Source organism: Lathamus discolor, chromosome 13 (genome assembly GCF_037157495.1).
Source record: "Lathamus discolor isolate bLatDis1 chromosome 13, bLatDis1.hap1, whole genome shotgun sequence".
In the NCBI taxonomy this organism is placed as follows: domain Eukaryota; kingdom Metazoa; phylum Chordata; class Aves; order Psittaciformes; family Psittacidae; genus Lathamus; species Lathamus discolor.
The window spans coordinates 6,311,075-6,330,373 of record NC_088896.1 but is presented as its reverse complement, the minus strand read 5'-3'; the positions used below and the strand labels follow the sequence as shown (position 1 = coordinate 6,330,373).

Below are 19,299 nucleotides of genomic sequence, written 5' to 3'. Positions count from 1 at the left end.
GGCAATTACACGCATGTTATCCCAATCCACCCCATGATCCAGAACCCAGGCTCTGCTGGGGCTTAACTGCGGGAGGCAGGAAGCAAATTAATGCTCTTGCCTGTTTAGAGCTCACAAGCAGAGAGCAAACGGTCCCCCCCTGCACAAGAGGAGCTGCTGGCCTTGAGATGCGGTGCTTGGCTGCTCCGAGAGGAAGGCATCACAGACAAAGAAGCCAGACTCAAGCAGCGGCTCCGATTTGGCTTTCCTGGAAGGGTTTATTTAGAAACCAACTATTACCCAAAGCAGCCTGCTCAGGCACCAGTGGCAAGGCAATGAAGCCATTTGGCTTGAGGCTTAAAGGGGAGGCAGTGAGACACAAAGAGGTTTCTCCATCCATTTGCCATGGGGAAAGCGCCTGGCCAGGCCTCCTGCCAGGGACACGGCTCCCCTCACCTGCACGAGCCAATTCATTAACGCTTGAAGGACACAAGTGACAATCATCACCCCCAGGAGTGCTGGCTGCAGAGGTGCAGGGCCGGGCAGCAGCCTCGGATGCTTTGAGACATTCACTTTGGGAGCGCAGGGGTCATCATTACTAGAGAAGTTCGAGTGTCCCGTCTCCAGCACAGCCACAAGCCCCGTGCTCTAGGCCATGCTGTAACCCACTGGATTTGCCCCAGGACAGCACCAGCTGGACCAGCACCACATTCCCATCACTGGTGCTTCAGTGACCGATGATCCGCAGCATCTCCTGAAGATCCACGATCTTCTCTCGGGGTTTGCCAGCAGCTTTGCCTCGTGCCACTTCAGCAGCATCTATCTTCTCCCAGTCCGAGAAGGAAACAGGACGGACCCCTGGGGTGACAGCAAGAGATGGGAGAGAGAACTTCACCAACAAGTTCAGCCTCACCTCCCCATCAGCAGGGACCCGATGTGCCGGGGAAGCCTGCCCTTTCCTGACACGGCGCCAGACTTCAGCCTCACGAAGGAGCAATGATTTCTAACACCACAAGCAGAGGGATGGCAGGTTCCAGTCAACTTGGATCAGTCAGAGCTTCGTGAGCTGTTAACAACTGCGAGCACGGCACCACCCCAGGGGACAAGTTCACTGTTAAGCCTCCGACAGTTAAGAGGCAAGACACACACACACACACACACACTTTAATTGAATGCCTTTAAACACAGCAACAGCAAATTACTCTCTTGGGCATTTTAATCTTTCCCCCAACTTGCTTAGAAGGGTTACCAGGAAAACCACTCAAGAGCAATAGCTCGCTGCCTAGGCAGCTAACAGTGACATTTTACTCTAGGTCCGTGCTGTTTTTAATGGCCCTTCCCAGAAAGTGGTCATTAACCTTATCAATGACACAGAGTTTGATGGAATTCAATTCCCCCTTTCCCTAAGCTTTGGAGCAATGAAACGGCAGCACATTTCCATGGCTCAGACTCTGCTCCCAGAAGTGGCCTGCAGGACTCCAGGAGGAATTTGGCTGTATAACACCTTCATGCTGGCTGCTACAGGAGCTCAGAGCCCCCCACCACTGACCTCGGCTGCGCAGGATGCTCTCCATAGCCCCAAAGCCTTCTCTGGAGGTGGACACATCCAGCACACCCCCCTGGAGATCCTCCAGCACAGACTGGGCAGTGTCAAAGCTGTCATTCATGGTGGTGATGATCACACCCGTGGGTCCTCTCTTCACCCACCCGCTGCAGTACAGACCTGCATGGACACACAGAGCAGCCAGGCTCGGTTCAGCACAGGGCTATGGACCCTCCCTGTCCATGGGCATCACATCAAGCTGTGGAAGAAGAAGCCACCCCTGTGGTGGGAAGAGTGCACCCTTTGTCAATGCTGTCACAGGAGTTTGTGTACCTGCAGATGTACAAAGCAGCTCTATGGGCTGTGTTGCTTTAGCAACAGACTCCAAGGCCCAGTAAAGTCCCGTTGTACAAAACCAGACCCCCTGAACACAGCTGAGGACAAGCCAGGTCTTAACACTGACAGAGGCAGCTCACACTCTCCTACTGAGGTGTGCAACCACCTTGTGTCCGTGCCCTTGGTGAACTGAGCTTCCCATTCCACCAGCTGCACTTGACGTGTCCCCCCCACATCCCTGTGGATACAGACCTGGGACACCCTCCACTCTGCCCGAGCTGTTGGGAATAATGCCACGCTGGGTGTCGAAGGGCACTGCCGGGTCCAGCGGCAGGCTCCGGTAGCCGATGCTGCTGACCACCAGTCCACACTCCAGCTCCTCCATGTCTCCAGTAGGGATGGCTTTGGCAGAGTCACCTGAGCCCTGAGAGAGGAAGAAAGAGGCTGCTGACCATCAGTCACCAGATGCAGAACAGCCTCCTCCAGGCCCCTTTGGCATCCCTGATCCCAAAGGTCTTTCCCCGAAGGTCTTTCTGCAACAGCACCATGAAAACAGCTCCCCTTAGAGGGGGAAAGGCTCTTGGTGGTACTGGCTTCCCCAAGAGCCAACCCAACCAGCCAGCGACAGTGTCCTCTGAATGATTCCCAAGGGCTGGAAGGATGCAGCAGCGTCCCACTCAGGCCATACCAAGCCCGTACCTCCAGGCGGGTCAGGGCCAAGCGGACGCCCCTTGCCCGCCTCCCATCAGCAGTGGGCAGCACCTCCTGGGGACTGCGCTGGAACTTCAGCCCCCATTCCCGGGGGGACACGGTCTCCAGAGGCTTCTCCAGAGGCTTCTCCAGAGCCGTTTTGATCATCAGCTCAGTCAGGCGCTTCCTAGGCCTGGGGGCATCTAGGAGGAAAGAAAGAGAGTTCAGGATGAGAACTACAGCAAAAGGCCCATGGGACAGAGCACAGAGCCATGCCAAGGCAGTGTCAGTGGTATGTGAGTGTCCAGTTGGAGTTTGCCATGCTGATGGGCATCCGACACCTTTGAGATGACAAACTGCAACTCAAAGTGACCAGGAGAGCTCCTGAGGCTTGAGGCCAGTGGGACACATGCATCAAAGCCTGCGATTCTCCCCATCTTGCTGGTGCTCAGAGGCAGCAGCCTGTGAAGAAGAGCAAGTCTCTGGGCACCCTTGAACTCAATGCTTTCCTTTTAGCTCTGCAGAAAGCTCTTAAATCAAGAGCCTTGGAATCTCTCCTGCCAGGTTCCCCCAGCCCTCCTGAACCTCCTGTCCTCATTACTCAGAGCATAAGCATGACTCCCAAGCAGCAAAGTGGCTGCACAGAGAAATAGGCCTTGTCTTCATGGCCAAGTAGCACTCTGAGGATGACCCACACCACGGTCACCCTGCTTAACGCACCATGCATTAAGCACAAGGCAAGAGTTTCTCTGATGCACGTTGTGAGCATCTCCAGATCACTCCTGGCTTTCGCCTGTCAGGGTGAGTCACTGTCAGGAGGACCACAGCACACTTCCCTCACCTTTAACAGCATCCTCGAGGCCTGTGAAGTCAGCAGGGTTCAGCACAGGCCTGGTACCAGGCAGATTTATCATCTCCCGCAGCTCCTGGGGATTGCAGGCAGGAAGATGTTACCCCCAGCACCGAGAGGTCACCCAACAGCCCAGGCCCCCTTCCCCAGTAGGTGAGGATAGGAGCCAGCAGATGGCTGCAGGAAGGATGCCTGGGCTCCTCACCCACCCCTGGACCACCTCTCCCCACCAGGGATGGGCAGCCTGGGGCTCAATGCTAGGAAACACAGCTGCCCTCCAGCACCCCCAGCCTTACCTTGATAGTGAAAGCAACTTGGAGAGGTCCCCTCCTCCCGACCAGCCAGACACGCTTCACCTTGCTGCAGGCAAGAGCTGCCAAGGAGCCATCAGTGATGTCTGTCTTCTGCAGAACGAGACAGGAGAGTGGGATGAGGGCAAACCCGAAGGGAGCTGGCGGGGGCAGGCACAGCCTCTGAAGGTGAACAATCAGCAGAAAAGCAGGCTGTGCACGCAGAGATGGGCAAGGACTGAAAACAACCCATCTCCCATTGCACAGAGCTATTTGCACAGCTGGTCCCCCGTCACTGAATGTGCTTTCCGAGGCCATAATGCACTAGAGGCAACGAGGCGGCACCCTGCGAGCTTGCCTCGGGGGATCCACCCCAGCAGGTTAACCTTGGGGCTAATGGAGTGAAGCCTTCCACTGAGCTCCATTGCAGGATGCCTGCAGATGCCGCTGGGTGATTTCCCAGCTCAGAATATACAGGCATTTGGGTGAAACCCACTGCGAACCACAGCTCAGTCAGTGCCTGCCCACCCCAGCCAGCTCTGAGCACACACACAGGCATTGCATGGGCTCAGTGGTTGGCATCTTGCAGCAACCCTGTGCTCCATCTCAGTTGCGGGCATGTATCTAGATCACAGGAAGATCTTTTCCAGAGAAAACACAATGGGAGGGACACCAGGAAACCAAGAAAAACCATTCCAGACCAATATTCCTAAATTGCCTGCACCCCATGGCACTCGATTCCAGCACCAAGTCCTTCCCAGCACCGCTTCCCAAGCTGGCTTTAGCCACAGGCTGGAAGTGCCTCCAAGTTGTTGTTGGGTCTTTTTAATTTAGTTTTAATTTAATGTAGGTATTAATACGGGAAGTCATTGGAAGTAGGAAGAGCCTTTGCTGCCAACATCTGGGGCAGCAGCTGGCTCACACCAGCTCCCAGCCATAAAGGAGCATGGCAGCAGAAGGAGAGGTCCACCAGTTTGGATCAGTCACCGTTGTGCCCAGTGCTAGCAGCACAAACCGGGCTGCTGCCCTCAGCTACAGCAGAAAAAGACCCATCCCAATGGGAGAAGCTTCTGCTCTGGTGGTGGAATAGGGCAAGCAGCTCCTCCTTTGTTTCTCGTAACGGATAAAACTCAAATGCCAACTTTTTAGATACCAGCAGATCAACCCAGAGAACTCCAGTGTTACCCAAGGCACGGCTGGAGCCTTGGATCACTCCTATGGCCTGTGAATCCATGGGGAGCAGCCTTCCCTAAGGAAAGATCCCAAAGACAGGAGAGCCTGAGGTCCTGCTGAGATGGGTGGGAAGCAGCACCCATCCAACAGGGAGTGCATGTGGGCCCTGGGCTGCCTTTGCCCCGGGACTCACCCTGAGGAGCTGCAGTGGGGACAGGAGGATCCGGGCAATATCCAGAGCCACATTGCCATGACCCAGAATCAGCGCTGTCTCACAGCTCAGGTCAGGATTCAGCTGCCAAGACAGACCCAGCTGTGAGCACGATGGCCTCAGACCCGCTCCCACCACCCAAATCCCCTTCCATCCCTCTTTTCCCCCCGAAAGAATAGGGAAACTCCTCACCAGCCTCCTCCCCAAGCAGACACAGCAAAACAGCAGCCCCAGGTACCCCAACCAACCCCTCTCCCCTTCTTCCTATGATGACATCTCTGGGAGAAGGAGCTGTTCTCAGCCAAGAAAACCTCCCCAGGTCAAAGCACAGCATCACACCCCCAGGTTCCCATCTGGCCCAGCCAAAATGCGCTGCCAACCTCCAGAGCCAGCTAATCCGCTCTCACTGATGTGCAAAGTGTTCACATTTCTACCATCTAAGAAGGATTTAACATGGTGCCTGCTAATCTTTTCTAATTGCAGGCCTTTCAGGACTTAATCTGGAGCTGAATGCGTGCATTTGGATGCAGGATGAGGAGGAAGGGCAGGGATGTTGGCTGTACTCACATCCTGGTTCTCCGGCAGCCCGTTGTACCAGCCCACAAATGCTCGGGCTGGATATACACCAGAGAGGCTCTCCCCTGGGATGCCCAGGACCCGGTTATCTTCAGCACCATAACTCTGAGGAAGGAACGGACATGGTCAGAGATGCCAGCGGGTGCAGGGGTTGATACCAAACCACAAACCTCCCCTTCCAGCTGCTGCCAGGGACACTGCATCACTGCAAACCCCTCCCAGGGGCTGGGATACTCAAGTGGAGGGGCTAAACACAGCCCAAGCACAGGCGCTTCATCCACCCCATCTCCATGGGCTCCAGAGCCAAACTTGACCTCCTTGGGCCACGGCAGAGCACAACAAAGACTAAACAGGAAGGACAAATCCATATCGGGCTGAAATAGGTATTGGCCATCACAGGGAAGAGGTTCCTCAATCCCTGCCTCACACAGCAGGGTCTCAGAGACCTGTATTTGACGCCACGCTCTAACACATGCTCCCAGCCTGAGCTGTCCCAGGCATGGGGACCGTCCACCACGGTGATAAAGCACCCAGAAACACCTCACCCAAAGCCTCATCCCAAGACCCCAGTGTGGAATAACCCCACAGAACCTTGCCCACGAGCACAGGCCGTGGTACCCACCAGCACCACGGCGTGGTACGCCTGCCGCAGCTCTGCCACCGTCACGTCCCTGCCCACGCTGACGTTGCCATGGTAGGCGCAGCGCCCCGAGCGCGCCGTCTGCGTGAAGGTGTTGATCACGTTCTGCACACACCAAACAAGCACCAGGGAGTTACGTGCAAGGCCCAGGGGCCAAGGCCTGCTCCTGTCCCCCCAGCCTTGAGATGCGTCACCCCCTCGCCCAGGCAGTTATTCTGAGGCTCTTATCTAACACCAGCCGCAGACAACTCATGGGCAGATAAGCACAGGCTGGGGCTTGGCGCTCGCTTTTTCCATCACCCTGTGTGGAATGGAAAATCCATCTTCTGCAGGAGGACAGGGCCCCTCCAATGCCTTTGGCACCTCTGAGTAAGCTCACTGTAGGAGAAAACTGCTTCTCCAAGGTGGTGCTTGCAAGGGAGTCCAACCAAACCACCCCTTCCATTGAGGGTGCTGCCTGCCAGACCTCCTCTTTCAGCCCCTCTCATCTCAGCCCTTCCCAAACCCCACTTCAGTGAGAGGGCACAGGGCAGGATGGTGCCCAAACCCTTTTCTTCTGAGCAATCAGGGCTACAGAGCAAAACCACTCCTTCCCCTGCAGCTCCCACTGGGCACAGCCTGGTTAACAGGATGGATACCAGCACACTGCAGGCACTGCCCCAAACCCACACCTTTATGTCCACTCCTCCTACAGCCCAACTCCATCACCCCCAACAGCAGATCTCTGTTCCCAAATGCCTTGCCTTCACCCACCACCATCATGTTGAACCGCATTGGCAAGGGGAGGAAGCCAGCACCAACCTTGACTTCAGGGTGATCTGGGGCCACCCCAAACCGGACGAGCCCAAAGGGAACAGGCAGCTTCTCATAGATGTCCACTTGTGCCCCACCATGGTGCTGCAGGAGAAGGAAGTCACGGTTAAGGGATGAGGGCAGAAAGGCCACATGAGCCCAGCAGCTCCGGAGGGACACACAAGGCTTTGCTGCTGGGGAAGATACAACAGGAGGAAGATCCAGCACCAAGATCCACAGCCAGCAATTGCTATTCTGGACCCTTCCATGCACAGGATGATGCTGTACCTGGTGCTGCCAGCTCAGATCACTAGGTGTAGTAAAGCGTGACCTTAGCCACCATCAAGCACATCTCATGAGGGGCTCCATCCTCCTGCCCACCCCACAGCTCCTCTTCCGCACTAACCCAGCAGCTACGCAGTACCAGGGGGGCTGACAGGAAGCCCCCACACTGGGTGCGAAGCAGCCAGCACTGGGTGCTGGTGGACCCCAGGCTGTCTGCCAGCCCTCGGCAGAGGTCAGAGCTGCAGAGATGCTCTGCTGCAAGGCTTTTGTTATCTTGTATTTTGAGTCTGACTCAGAGATTAAGCAGCCCTGAAATGTGTCCCTGAGGCTCAGTAACAGCTCTTTTCCAACACAACCGGAGACAACGCAGCAGTTTAATGACGGGCTTCAGCTGCTGCATCTCTGCTCGGTGCCAACAGTTTTGCGCTCAGGTCTCATTTCCCAACAGAAACCTGAGTGCTCAAAGCACTAAAAACCTTCACAGATGCCAGGGAAAGGGTCACCTGCGTGCCTTAACTCAGGTGGGGACGAGGAGGCAGGTTCTGCACGCTAACACGTGGTTAATGTCATCCCTATTGGGTGACAACAGCCATGAGCAGACAGATCTCCGCTTCTATAGAAACCACTTGGGCTGAACTCACAGCATCATGGCCCTGGGGCAGGGATGGAAACAGCAACACCTAAAAGGGGCTCAGGAGGACTCTGTGGGGTCTGGACTGCCCCAAGCACCCCCCCAACCCCACAGACCTGCCTCCCCACCCCGCTTCAAGCCCAGCAGCCTGCAGACCCCCCTCATATCCTCACCCACCACCAAACCCCTACCCTGGTACCTTCAGGATGTGCTGAGCCGTGTAGAAGCCCGCGGGCCCGCTGCCCACCACGCAGACACGGGGAGCCGCGGCAGCCGAGCACAGCCACCGCCGGAGGCCTGGAGGGGGAAAGGACGGAGAGGATGTGAGGAGCGTGAGGTGCGGACCCCAGCCCAGCATCGCCCTCCCCTGGCGCCCAGCACGGACCCAGCGGGGCGCGTCCCCCCGCCGCAGCCATGGTGCGCAGCCGGGGCCGGCGGCCGCCCACGGTTTAAGTACCCCCGGTGCGAGGCGGAAACGCTTCGGGGAGGGGGGGGGGGGTCAAGGCTGCGGCCCCCGCGCTCGGCCAAGCCCGTGGCCTTGGTGCTGACGGAGGAGCCGCGCCCGGTGGGGACGGGGGTGGCGGCTGGCGCCGGGAGGCGCCGCAACAGGGGCTCCGTGCACCGGGGGATTCCGGGCCCGCATCCCTCCCCCTCTTCCAGGGCTGGAGCACGGGGCTGCCGCTCCCGCAGCCGCTCGGCCGCACAGCCCCGGTTCACCCGGTCCCTGTTCCCGCAGCCCCGGTGGTACCGGTAACCCCGGTGGTACCGGTAGCCCCGGTCCCGGCCGTGCCGGTGTCCCCCGGACCCCGCGGTCCCGGGACACGCTCGCCCCGCCCCTCACCGCCCGGGACGCCGCCGCCGCGCCTCCAGCACGCACCGCCCGGTCCCATCCCTGCCGCCGCTGTCCCCGCCCCTCCTCCCAGCAGGCCAATCACGAGCCGAGATCACGGCTTGATTAGCATAACCCCACCCCTACCCCCCCGCGTGGCCACGCCCCCACTCACGCTCAGCCAATGGCAGCGTGCTGTTGCCGCTACGGCTGTTCGGAAATGGGAAATACCATAGAGATAGAGAAGGAGAGGCCGTCTAGCGGCCGTCCTCGCCACCGCTCTCTATGGCGAAGCCTCCGCGGTAGTCTTCCTGCTGCCCGGGGTATCAGCATCCCTCCGGCTGCTAATTGCGAGCGCCCTTTAATTGCCAAGGGTGATTAACTGCGGAGGTCTCCAGGGGGAAGACAGCAGCTCAGTCTGATTAATCCTACCCCTGTGCAGCCGTCAGCCTCTCGCACAGAGAAACCCACAGCACCCCCTCGATAAAGGATAAAGCATTAGTGCCAGAGCCCCTGCCCCAGCCTCCCCACTGTCCCTGGTTTATTTCCTCCTTAATCCCATCAGCTGGCTCATTCCAAATAGAACTACTCACCATTCCCATGCAGAAGGACCCAGACCTTCTTCGGCCCCTGTGCGATACACCAGGCAGGAAAAGCATCTTAGTGGGACCAGGAGATGTTGAAGGGTTGTAGAGATGCCAAAACACGCAGGCGAGCATTAATGGAGCTTTTTAAAAGCAATTAAGATCAAGAGGAGTGTAAAGCTAGAAGCTGGTTTTAATGAGGGTCATAAACCCCACATGCTTTACGTATGGATTTGAGAATTAGTTCATGGATTTCTGCGTGCTGAGAACAGCAGCTGGGCACGTACCCCATCTGCACCCACTCCTTGGGGGGGGTTGCAGGGAGGACCAGGATTTCCAACAGCTTTAAAGCCTGTTTCCCAAGCCCCCAGCCTCAGCTCAACACAGCAATCACCAACCCCTGCCCAGAGAGGCGAGGCTGGAGGCTCCATTCCAAATATCATCACTGATTTCATCCACAAGAAGAGCCGAGTTTGAATTTGAGGCATCTTTTGAGGCAGGACTTTGGAAGGTTCTGAGCACAGGTTCCCCATTAACCCCCTCTGTATCTGCCACTTCTGACAGGGCATAATCCCCGTATCTCCCAAATCACAAATCATCTCCCCGGCTGGCTGAAGGACCTGCGAACATTTGCCTTTAGATGGCACTGCGTTAAACAGCCATGAAATCCAGCCCTGGAAAGGGCTGTTGCCCCCTCCAGCGCTCAGAAACAGTTCAGGACCAGCTTCTGTGCAACAGGGGAGGAGAAAGAGCGTTTTGTACCCACAAAACACATGGGGCTGAGATTATCCCAACTGAAAGCACCTCTAATGCACCCCCATCTTTGCTGGGGCACTCTTAATTCCATTCAGGTGCTTAATTAACAAGCTAAACATGAGGGCTCTGGGGGGTGTGGGGGTGTCTCTGCCATACCTGAGCCCTGGGTGATCCCCTCAAGCACTTGGGCCATGTGGTCCAGCCCCCCCGTTTCTCCCCAGCCTACACACCCAGTATAACCCATGCTCAAAGGGCAAAGATTCGCCCTTTGGATGTTTCACAACATCCTGGATCAATAAACCCTGCATGGCGCCAGTTAGGGCTGACACAGCAATGCCACCAGCCCAGGGCATCAGCATCCCCTGGGTCTCAGCCCAGGATAAATCAGTAACTCCCTATTGCTGATGCCAAAAGGGTCACACTGGGCAGATCCAAGGCCAGCTTTCCCTGCCCCCAAGTCTGGATCTGCTATGCAGGGACGTACCACAGCCATCCCAGCTCCAGCCCTGTGTCACAGCATCCACGTGAGGACCCTTCTCCATTGGGTCTGAAGATGCCCCTGCACAGGGTGAGGGTCTTTCCCCCACCTTTGAGCACCACTGGATACCAGTAGACTTGCTCCAGCAACAAACCCCAATAACAAAGAAGCTCCATCTCAATGTGCTAAGGCTGAATTTGCCAAATCATTGTTCCTAGAAGAGACTGATTCACCCAAGAGCCAGGCAAAGCACAGGCAGCAGTGACACAACCCCCTCCCCATCATCCAGCCCCTTCCCTGAGCCTCCAACCACACATTTGCAGCTCCATCCTACAGATCCTGGTGGAACAAGCTCTGGATGCACTGGACACGGTGCCGCATCTCCCATGGTCCTGTTGCAGGGAGGCCACAGCCAGCAGACAAGAGGTTTCCTCTCCCCAAGCGTGAAAGCAGAGTGGCTAAGACTAGGCCCTGGCTGGGAATAACTGGGGCTACCCATTTTTCCTGTCCCTGGAGATGCACTTCCTGTCTCTCCTCCTGCAGTGGCTCCGTGCATCATTATCAAGCCAAAAGCAAGATATAAGGGGGAGATGTTTCCTACATGATGGTTTTATGGAGGCATTTGCGTAGCCCCGATCCTCCTAAAGCCATCACAGCCACAAGTCCCTGCAGGAAACATCCCGGAGTCCTGGGGTCCCATCCTCACTGGATGCCCACCAGCTCCGTTAGGGGGGGAGCATGGACCATGAGCTCCTCGTATCTCTGGAGGAAGAGACGGAGCCTGGAGGCGTAGGTGTCCTCATTGTATGGCAGCTTCTTCTGCTTCAGGTACTGGGAGACGATGGGTTTGATCTGCAAAGGCAAAGTCATCCCTATACAGGCTGTACAAGGTTCCCAGGCTGAGCTCTCACAAGGTGCCCATAAAACCCATCCCACATTCCCAAACAGGGCTGGAGAAGGCAGCACCAGCCATGAGGATTAAGAAGAAGGTGGTTTCCAGTTCAAGCAACCCAGGGAGTTCACCCTGGCAAAACACCTTTGTAGGGCTCAGGATTAGGAGAGATGTCCTAATGAGGCTTTTAATGAGAGTGACCCATGCACGCTCATCACTTGCACCCATGGTTACCCTCAGGTGCCCACACAGCAGCTCAGCACTGGGGTTGGGAGGCTGCCACCAGCTTAATTACACCTTCCCTGCAACACACCTCTATGGGGAGCAGGTCCTGCCAGCCCCATGAGCTCGAGGAAGGGCACAACCTAAAGCCCATGATGCTCCTGCTCCATCTATTCACTATTACTTACATTTTCCCCCCAACTTGACGCTGAAAGCAAGTGCACAGCATTAAATGAGTGGACATCCCATGCTGATGGGCAGCACATGGACCTGCTTTGGGATCCCCTAGGGCTGGGGCAGTGTCAGAGCCCATGCTTTGAATACACCCCACTCCTCAGAGCAAGAGGTAAGAGCACAACCAAGATAAGGGGAGGTTTGCCTGGACTCCATATGAACCAAAAGCCAGACTGGGCATCAATGGAGATGCTTTCCCCAAGGGAAGAGTTGGGAGGATCCCAGACCGTGGGTTGGCTGCTGCAGGCTGGAACTGGGAGCAGGAGAAGAGGCAAGGAGTGGAAAACCAGGAGAAATGGGAATAGGAACAGAGGGAATCATGGAATCAATTGAGTTGGAAAAGACCTTTAAGATCATCAAGCCCAACTGGTACCTCAGCACTGCCAAGACCACCGCTAACCCATGGCACCGAGGGCCTCACCTACATGGCTGGTCCAACCTCCATCCACGCCATGGGCTGTCTCACCTTGAGGCACATGTTGTCGGAGAGGCTGGGGAAGAGGTGATGCTCCACGTGGCAGCTGATGAGCGAGTGGCCGAAGGACCAGTCGAGCAGCGCATTGCGGGGCAGGTTGAGCACACCCAGGCTCATGAGCTGGATCCGCTTGGGCTTCCGATCGGCCGCAAACATGGGGAGCCCGATGTGCTGTGGGAGAGGCAGCGTGGGCACCCCACAGCACCCAACCCTCCCCCGGAGCCTACAGGGCCAACCATAGCTCTGGCCACGCAAGAGCATGAAGGTGTCCCTCAGGCTGAGCCACGTTTTGGGGCTGAGCCACCAGCCCCTCTCCATCCCAGCACCTGTAATAGCAGCTACACCAACACCGAACCCACCAACCCCCCCAACCCCTGCAAGCCATCGCAGGGGACATCACCCTCCAGCCCTTTGCATCCATCTGCCCTGATGTTCTCCTATGGCCACCACTTTTCAACCCCAGCATCACCAGCCTGATTCTCCCCATGACGACATCAGCACAAGGGAGGCGACAACCAAGCTTTACCCAGCAGTGTCAGGGCTGTGTCACCAGTGGAGGCCGACACATCCCCAGCACCATCAGGACATCCTGGAGCCTCAGGTCTCTACCTGGAATATATTGACGTGGATGTAGGGATGGGCCAGGAGGGAGCGGGTGAGCAGCATGCAGAGCAGGGCTGACCATGGTGACTGGAAGCCCGAGACGTGGAGCAGCAGCCAGTAATGGCAGTAGAGACCCAGAAACATGCAGCAGAGGGTCCGGAGAGCTGCTTTCCACTCCACATTCCTCAACAGATCTGCATAGGGAAGAAGCATCACATGGGAGAGGAGCTGACCCTTCCTGCCACCACTGCTGCTCCAGCAACCAAGCTGTGTTCCGATAACCCTTCATCTCATCCCACCCTCCATCTCCCTTTCCCCATCCTCCACATTGTCCTGACACTCACAGCCTGGTTTTTGGGTCTCCAGGACAGGCTGTATCCCTTGCATCCAGCTGTGCATCACCACACAGGGACTGGGATGCATCTTCATGTCTTACAACATGCCCAGTCATTGTCCATGCTTTTGGCATCGCCCAGAGCTGTTCAACCAAGGGGGCTGGGCTTCCTCAGCCTCTTCTCCGTGATCATTTCCTGGCACTATCGTTTCCTCTGTGCCACCACTTTGTCTGCCCAAGCTGGTTGCTTCCCACAGACCCCCAAACACAGTCATCAAATACACCCCATGCAGTGCTCTCACCAGAGACCGAGGTATAACACTGAACCATGCTACAGCCAAGGGGCTGAATTAAAGGAGAGCAAATTTGGGGTGATTCAGGCTCATGATGGCCTTTGCCAGAGCTTTCAACATCCAACATGTGAACACTTCCAATGTGAAGTGTTTCTGAGCACCAACAGAGAGATGCAGCAGATGCCTTCCCCGGAGCATCGCCTGCCTTTGCTGCAGCCCTGTATCCCACCATGGGCTTGCATAGTTACCCCGATGGCTCCAAACAAGTCAGGACCCTTTGGTAGGGTGAGACGTGCTCAGTAACAAGCTCACCATACCCAGCACCCCATCCCAAGGCGGTTGGGACACATACCAAGTGCAACCAGAGGGGTCAAGATGGGCACTGCAAGAGGCGCAATGAACATGTATACGTAGCGGTTCAGGAAAGGAAGCTTCCATGTGCTGGAGTCCCCCAGGCCGATGACGTTGGTGTAGCCATGGTGGATCTTCACATGGTTGTAAGTGGCCTGCTCGACTGTGAACGCTGAGCAGAGCTGGGAGGGAAGAGAAAGGAGAGGAGATGCCTACAGCCACAGCACCAGGGTTGGCCTCATGGGAGAGGAACCCAGGGGAGATGCTCTGCGCTCCGCAGGCTCCAAACCAGGCTGGAAAAGAAGGTGGCTGATCCTGATGGATATGAAATGCTGGCAAGGAGATGATGGGGCTGTGGGGGGGAACCAAACCCCACAGCCCTGCTCACCTCAATGAAGAAGATGGCCCACACTTTGCCCCAGGACTTGGACTCGGTCAAGGCGTTGTGGCTGGCCAGGTGGCTGCCCTTGACTGTCAGGGTGTGATGCACAACGCCAAGGGTGAGGACACCAGCCAGGAAAGGGATGGCCTGGGCTGACCGCAGGCACAGGAACCCTGTGGAGAAACCAGCTGGGCAGGAGCTTGGGCACGCACATGTGCTGCTGCCCTCCTCACCTTTGAGCCGGGCCGGAGGTGTTGCTACACCCAAACAAGCCAGCCACTGCCCTAAACCTGTTTTTCAGACATAGGTACAGGTATTTAAACTGCCTGAGCTGGAAAGCTTCCCCCCACACCACCCTGCATGGCTGGACCAGCCACGCTCACCATCACAGTAAAGGTTTGGCCACTTCCAGTCATGATGGCACTGATGGCAAACATAACTTTGCCAGGGCTTCAGCATCCCCATGAGTTCAAAGCAAGAGGAGGTACCAGTTGCAGCTTCCCAACCATGCCGCTGGAGCGCTGTGATCAACAACATCCCCCTGCACCCACCACAGCCGGGGCTGTTGTCACCAAACCCATCAGGGTTTCCCTGCTCCATGGCAGGACATGGATGGGGCACACCAATCCTGCCCTGTGCCCATCTGCAGGGCATCATCCCCTCACCCCAGGCTGTACCTTGGGTAGCACCATCACCCACTGTGGGTTTCCAATGGGGTGAGGGTACCCCATAGCACAGGGTGAAGGGGTTGTTGAAGCTTTATTACAGGTTTAATAAGAGCTTCCAGCACCAAGGGGTACCAGCAGTGCAAAAGCCATGAGGAGGAGGCATCGGGATCCCCTGGCCGTGGTTTGGGGGGGGTGCTGAGCTGGCTTACCTGCCGGGAGCAGGAGGAAGCTGCAGCCGAGGATGCTGATGTCCACCCCGTGCCGTTCCCACCAGCTGCTGCTCTTCACCACCTTCTGCACCAGCTCCGAGAGCTCACTCATCAGGGCTTCTTCACGCTGCCCTGCTTGCTGCAGGGCCCCCTTGGGAGTCACGTCCTTGTCACCCAGTGCTGGCCCTGTCCTGCTGCCATCGGGTGCTGTCATGTCCTGGAGCACCGGGTCCCCTGTTTCCCCAAGCCACGGGGTACCACTGACCTTGCCATTGACCCACTGTCCCCTCTGCCTCGCTGCATCTCCATCCTCCAGCGGCATCTCCCTGCCAAGCAGAAGACACGCACAGGGTAGCACCCACAGCACCCTGCCCCGGTGCCGACGGGCTCCCGCTGAAGGACACGGGAAGGACAGGGATGGCAAAACCAAGCAACCCCGGGAGGACACAAGGCAGCGGTGACAGCCGGAGCCACTCAGCCTCCCCCCGTGGGGACACCCCCGCCACCGCAGCCCCCTACTCACGCCAGCCCCGGCGCGGTGGCTCCCCCGGTGCTGGCCGTTGTGGGGCGGCCGCGCAGCCCCGCGCACCGGCGCCGTCGTACAGCAGCGATTTGGAGAAGGGAGGAGCCGGGGAGGACGGGGAGGAGGGCGGATGCAGATGAGCCATTGGCAGTAACCCGCCTTGGCAGCCCGTTCTGGGGAGCTGCCACCGCGGTGGGGCCATGGGGAGGACACTGGGCCGAGGGCATGGGGAGACGGGGGCAGCGGAGCAGTGGAAAAAAGATGGAGAGAGGCATTGGAAACGCTGGAGGAGAAGGAGCCAAGTGCTAGAAATAGCCCTGAGAAACCCAAGCGGAGCGCTGAGGACGGGGATAGGGTTTCGCTTCAGCCGGGGAGCGGCAGCAAACGGTGCCCGTCCCATGAGGGAGCTGTTTTGGGGGGAAAACCGGCCTTTTTCCCAGCAAGGAGGAGGCTGCTGAAGGAGGGAGCCGCGCACGGCTGCCTGGCTCCTGCCTGCGCACGCTGCTGCTGCTGCGGAGCTGCACAGCGCAATGCTCTGTGCTTGGGGGGGGAGCATCTGACAGGGACCAGGTCACCCCAGATCCGTGCCTGGCACCCAGCCCCGACCCCACAGGGTCCCTCTTCCAGGCTGTTCCCAGCAATTCCCTAAGAATTTCCTCCCTTTTCCATCATACCTCCCGCTGAACACAGTGCAGGAACCCCCAAAACTCTGGGGGTTCCCATGCACAGGCTGGGACCTCCTGAGCTCTGTTTCTCTACAGGTTAAACCCACATCACTTCCTGCTGTGGCGCTCGATTTCTTCTTGCTTTGTTATTTCTCCCCATCAAAACCCCCATCAGCTCAACTGACCCCCCAAAACCCTGATGAACACTGACCCCGAGCACCCATAGACAGGGCTATACCCACTGCTGGGGTACCCCAGCCCCAAACTGGGACAGGCTCAGCACCTCTGGTAACAGCACATCACTGCAGCCCCTTGCAGGGAAGCAAACCTCACATCCAGGTAGCACCAATCCCCAGGGATTGTCCTCATATCCTGGAAAAAAATTAACAACAATAAAAGAAAATCACATCTGCTGCAAAAGGGATGGAGCCGAGGCTGCATCAGAGACCTGCTCAGGATTCATTTACTGTAAAAGCTTCTATTATGAAAGATTATTTCCAGAGCCATGAATTACAGCAGCATCCAAAGCTCAGCCAGGCCAGTGATTCATTCTGATACACAGCAAGGTGAGCCCACAGATGGGAGAGCACCCATGGGTGCTGCCAGGCCAGAGGGAGGTGGGTGCCAGGCACAATGGGTGCATCAGATGGGGCTGCTGGGCCTGCTCCTGCATGATGCCTTCATTACCTTCATCACACCACAGGTGTCAAAAGTGAGCAGTGGTGAAGCTGCCGTTGCACTGGTGCAGAACAGAGCAGGACTGGTTACGTGGTGGTGGCCAAGGAGGAGGAGATGGGGATCAACCCCATATCAAAGTGCAGCATGAGCCATCAGGATCCCACTGCAGGCAGCAGGGAGCGTGCTGGTGTCCACAGGCAGAGGCAGGCACAGGGCATGGTTCATAGCCCTGCTGCCCCTGGGATCACAGACCAGAGAATGGTTTGGGTTGGAAGGGACATTAAAGCTCATCCAGTTCCAACCCCCAACCACCTTCCATTGAGAGGCTGTTTTGGTTGCTGAGGAAAGCACTGAACCCATAAGGGCCTCTTCCTTTGGGTTCCAGTGAAGGTGGGAGTCACGATGCTCACAGGAAAGCAGCAGCAACAAGAACAAAGCCATAAGAAAAGCCAACAGATTCAGAGCTATAGCCCCAAATCTGATTATTTTCTGCCTTGCAGAGCTCCATTTCCAAAAGAGCCTTTAGACCCCCCAGTTTACGTCTGATTTTGCACCATGCACAGGCCAAGCCATGCAACCCCACTGACTCAGCTGAGGTTTTAGGGATGAAAGCAAACGCTCACTTGGCCTTTGCGCTGTGGACACAAACACCTCCAATTTAGCAGGAAAAACACATTAAAGACTCAGAAATCCTTGGGCACACAGCAGGGAGGCTGGAGGGGATCAGTGTAATCCCCATACAGCGAACTCTTGTCAGCAGCAGCTGCTGATCCTGTGCCTATTCATCTCCATGGGCACCACAAGAGTCTCACGAGTACCTCTATCCCAAGCTGCCAGCCGCAGGAATCAGGCCCTCACCACTGTCCTCACCCAACCTTCAGCCCTCAGAACCAAACCCAGCCAAACAACCTGGCCCCCAGCAGTATCCTCCCATGTCACTGCTCCCAAAGGAGGGAAAATGGGCTATTTTAGCACAGCACAGCGGTACACATGCACCCAACAGCCCTAAGCCCCCACCCCACTGATCCCCCCAGGGGCAAAGCTCACTGCAGCCCCCAAAGGGACCATTTCCAGCCCCAAACGCAGGAGTTGTTAGCAAAAGTTGCAGTATTTGCACCCCAGTGCTGTGATAAATGGGGAGCAGAGTCCCCTTTGAAGCCATCTCAGCCGCTGCACACCCTCCCCTTCATCCTCCTCCCCCAGAAGGGGAAGGAGCAGACTGCAGGGGCTGGCAGTGGGGCACCATCAGCCCCCCCCGCTGCCCCACTCAGACACCCCAAACCCACCATCCCCCATTCCCTGGCATCACAGAGGCTGCAGAGATTTACTTGTTTAATAGCTGGGGTTGGGTGGGGCTTCCCCCTCCTCTCTCAGGCCAAGCACATTTGGGTAATTAACTTGATGAGACACTAATTACCACCATCCCCTCCCCAGCAGGGAGAGCTGAAGCACAGGCCTCTTTTCCTTTTAGGGTCTGGCAGACACCTCAAGAAGGAGAAAATTGCCGTGCACAACGCTTCATCCCACTTCATCCCACCCCTGCGGCCGCAGGAGAGCGAGGAGCTCCATCTGCAGCAAAGCCCTGCCTCCATCCCCCCAAAGCATCTCTGTGCCCCCCAAAGCAGCTCCATCCCCTCAAATCCAGGCCCTGGCCCCATAGCAGCCGAGCTGTTCCCAATGCTGCTGCCAAGGCAGGAGTTGGGCACCGGTCCCCACTCCCCCCCCCCCCCCCCGGTACTGCCCCACAGCCAGGCAGGGCACCCCAAACCCTCCATCACGGGGCTGCGGGAAGAGGGAAGGGACGAGCCCGGGAGCCTCGGGGCAGGCACCAGAGGGAGTCGCAGCTCCGCGCAACGCTGCTCTCTGCCGCTGTTCCAAAGCACGGGGCGCTCAGCCCTGGGCTCCCAGAAAGCGAAACCCAGCCTCATCCCTGTGCCAAGGCAAGGAGCTCTCAGTGGGTGCATGGGGTGGCAGAGCCACCGAGCAGCGGCCCATGGGGTGCAAAGTCCCTTTCCAGGGGCAGCCACAACCTCCCTCGGAGCTCCGGGGGTGCCAGGCTGGGATGGGGCCGGCAAGATGCCAGGTCTATCCAAGGCTGTTTGATGGCCTCTTATGCTCACAGCCCTG

At 57.3% G+C, this 19,299-nt stretch overlaps 2 protein-coding genes across 7 annotated transcripts; both read right to left on the bottom strand.

The window, feature by feature from the left end:
- Positions 1–232: 232 nt before the first annotated feature.
- FDXR (ferredoxin reductase) lies at positions 233–8,910 on the bottom strand. 3 transcript variants are annotated; one of them, XM_065693457.1, is made up of 12 exons: positions 8,838–8,910; positions 8,196–8,293; positions 7,090–7,185; positions 6,271–6,393; positions 5,640–5,753; positions 5,055–5,156; positions 3,695–3,802; positions 3,390–3,474; positions 2,558–2,751; positions 2,111–2,282; positions 1,529–1,702; positions 233–837 (listed from the first exon to the last, which is right to left on the bottom strand). In XM_065693457.1, the coding sequence occupies exons 1-12, from the start codon at positions 8,884–8,886 to the stop codon at positions 707–709; spliced, it is 1,446 nt and encodes a 481-aa protein (XP_065549529.1). In that variant the 5' UTR covers positions 8,887–8,910; the 3' UTR covers positions 233–706. The 3 variants fall into 3 exon arrangements, with proteins under 3 accessions (XP_065549529.1, XP_065549531.1, XP_065549530.1); XM_065693459.1 differs by having other exon boundaries at positions 8,874–8,904; XM_065693458.1 differs by lacking the exon at positions 8,838–8,910 and adding an exon at positions 8,382–8,467.
- Positions 8,911–10,826: 1,916 nt separating this feature from the next.
- On the bottom strand, positions 10,827–17,427 carry FADS6 (fatty acid desaturase 6). Of its 4 annotated transcripts, XM_065693455.1 has the most exons (9): positions 17,182–17,427; positions 16,778–16,866; positions 15,307–15,632; positions 14,813–14,950; positions 14,436–14,602; positions 14,049–14,229; positions 13,076–13,263; positions 12,458–12,637; positions 10,827–11,495 (listed from the first exon to the last, which is right to left on the bottom strand). In XM_065693455.1, exons 1-9 carry the CDS (start codon positions 17,185–17,187, stop codon positions 11,346–11,348), a joined length of 1,425 nt encoding a protein of 474 aa, XP_065549527.1. In that variant the 5' UTR covers positions 17,188–17,427; the 3' UTR covers positions 10,827–11,345. The 4 variants fall into 4 exon arrangements, with proteins under 4 accessions (XP_065549527.1, XP_065549525.1, XP_065549524.1 ...); XM_065693453.1 differs by lacking the exons at positions 16,778–16,866; positions 17,182–17,427 and adding an exon at positions 15,830–16,281; XM_065693452.1 differs by lacking the exons at positions 14,813–14,950; positions 16,778–16,866; positions 17,182–17,427 and adding an exon at positions 15,830–15,989 and having other exon boundaries at positions 15,307–15,497; positions 15,572–15,632.
- Between the last annotated feature and the right edge of the window lie 1,872 nt (positions 17,428–19,299).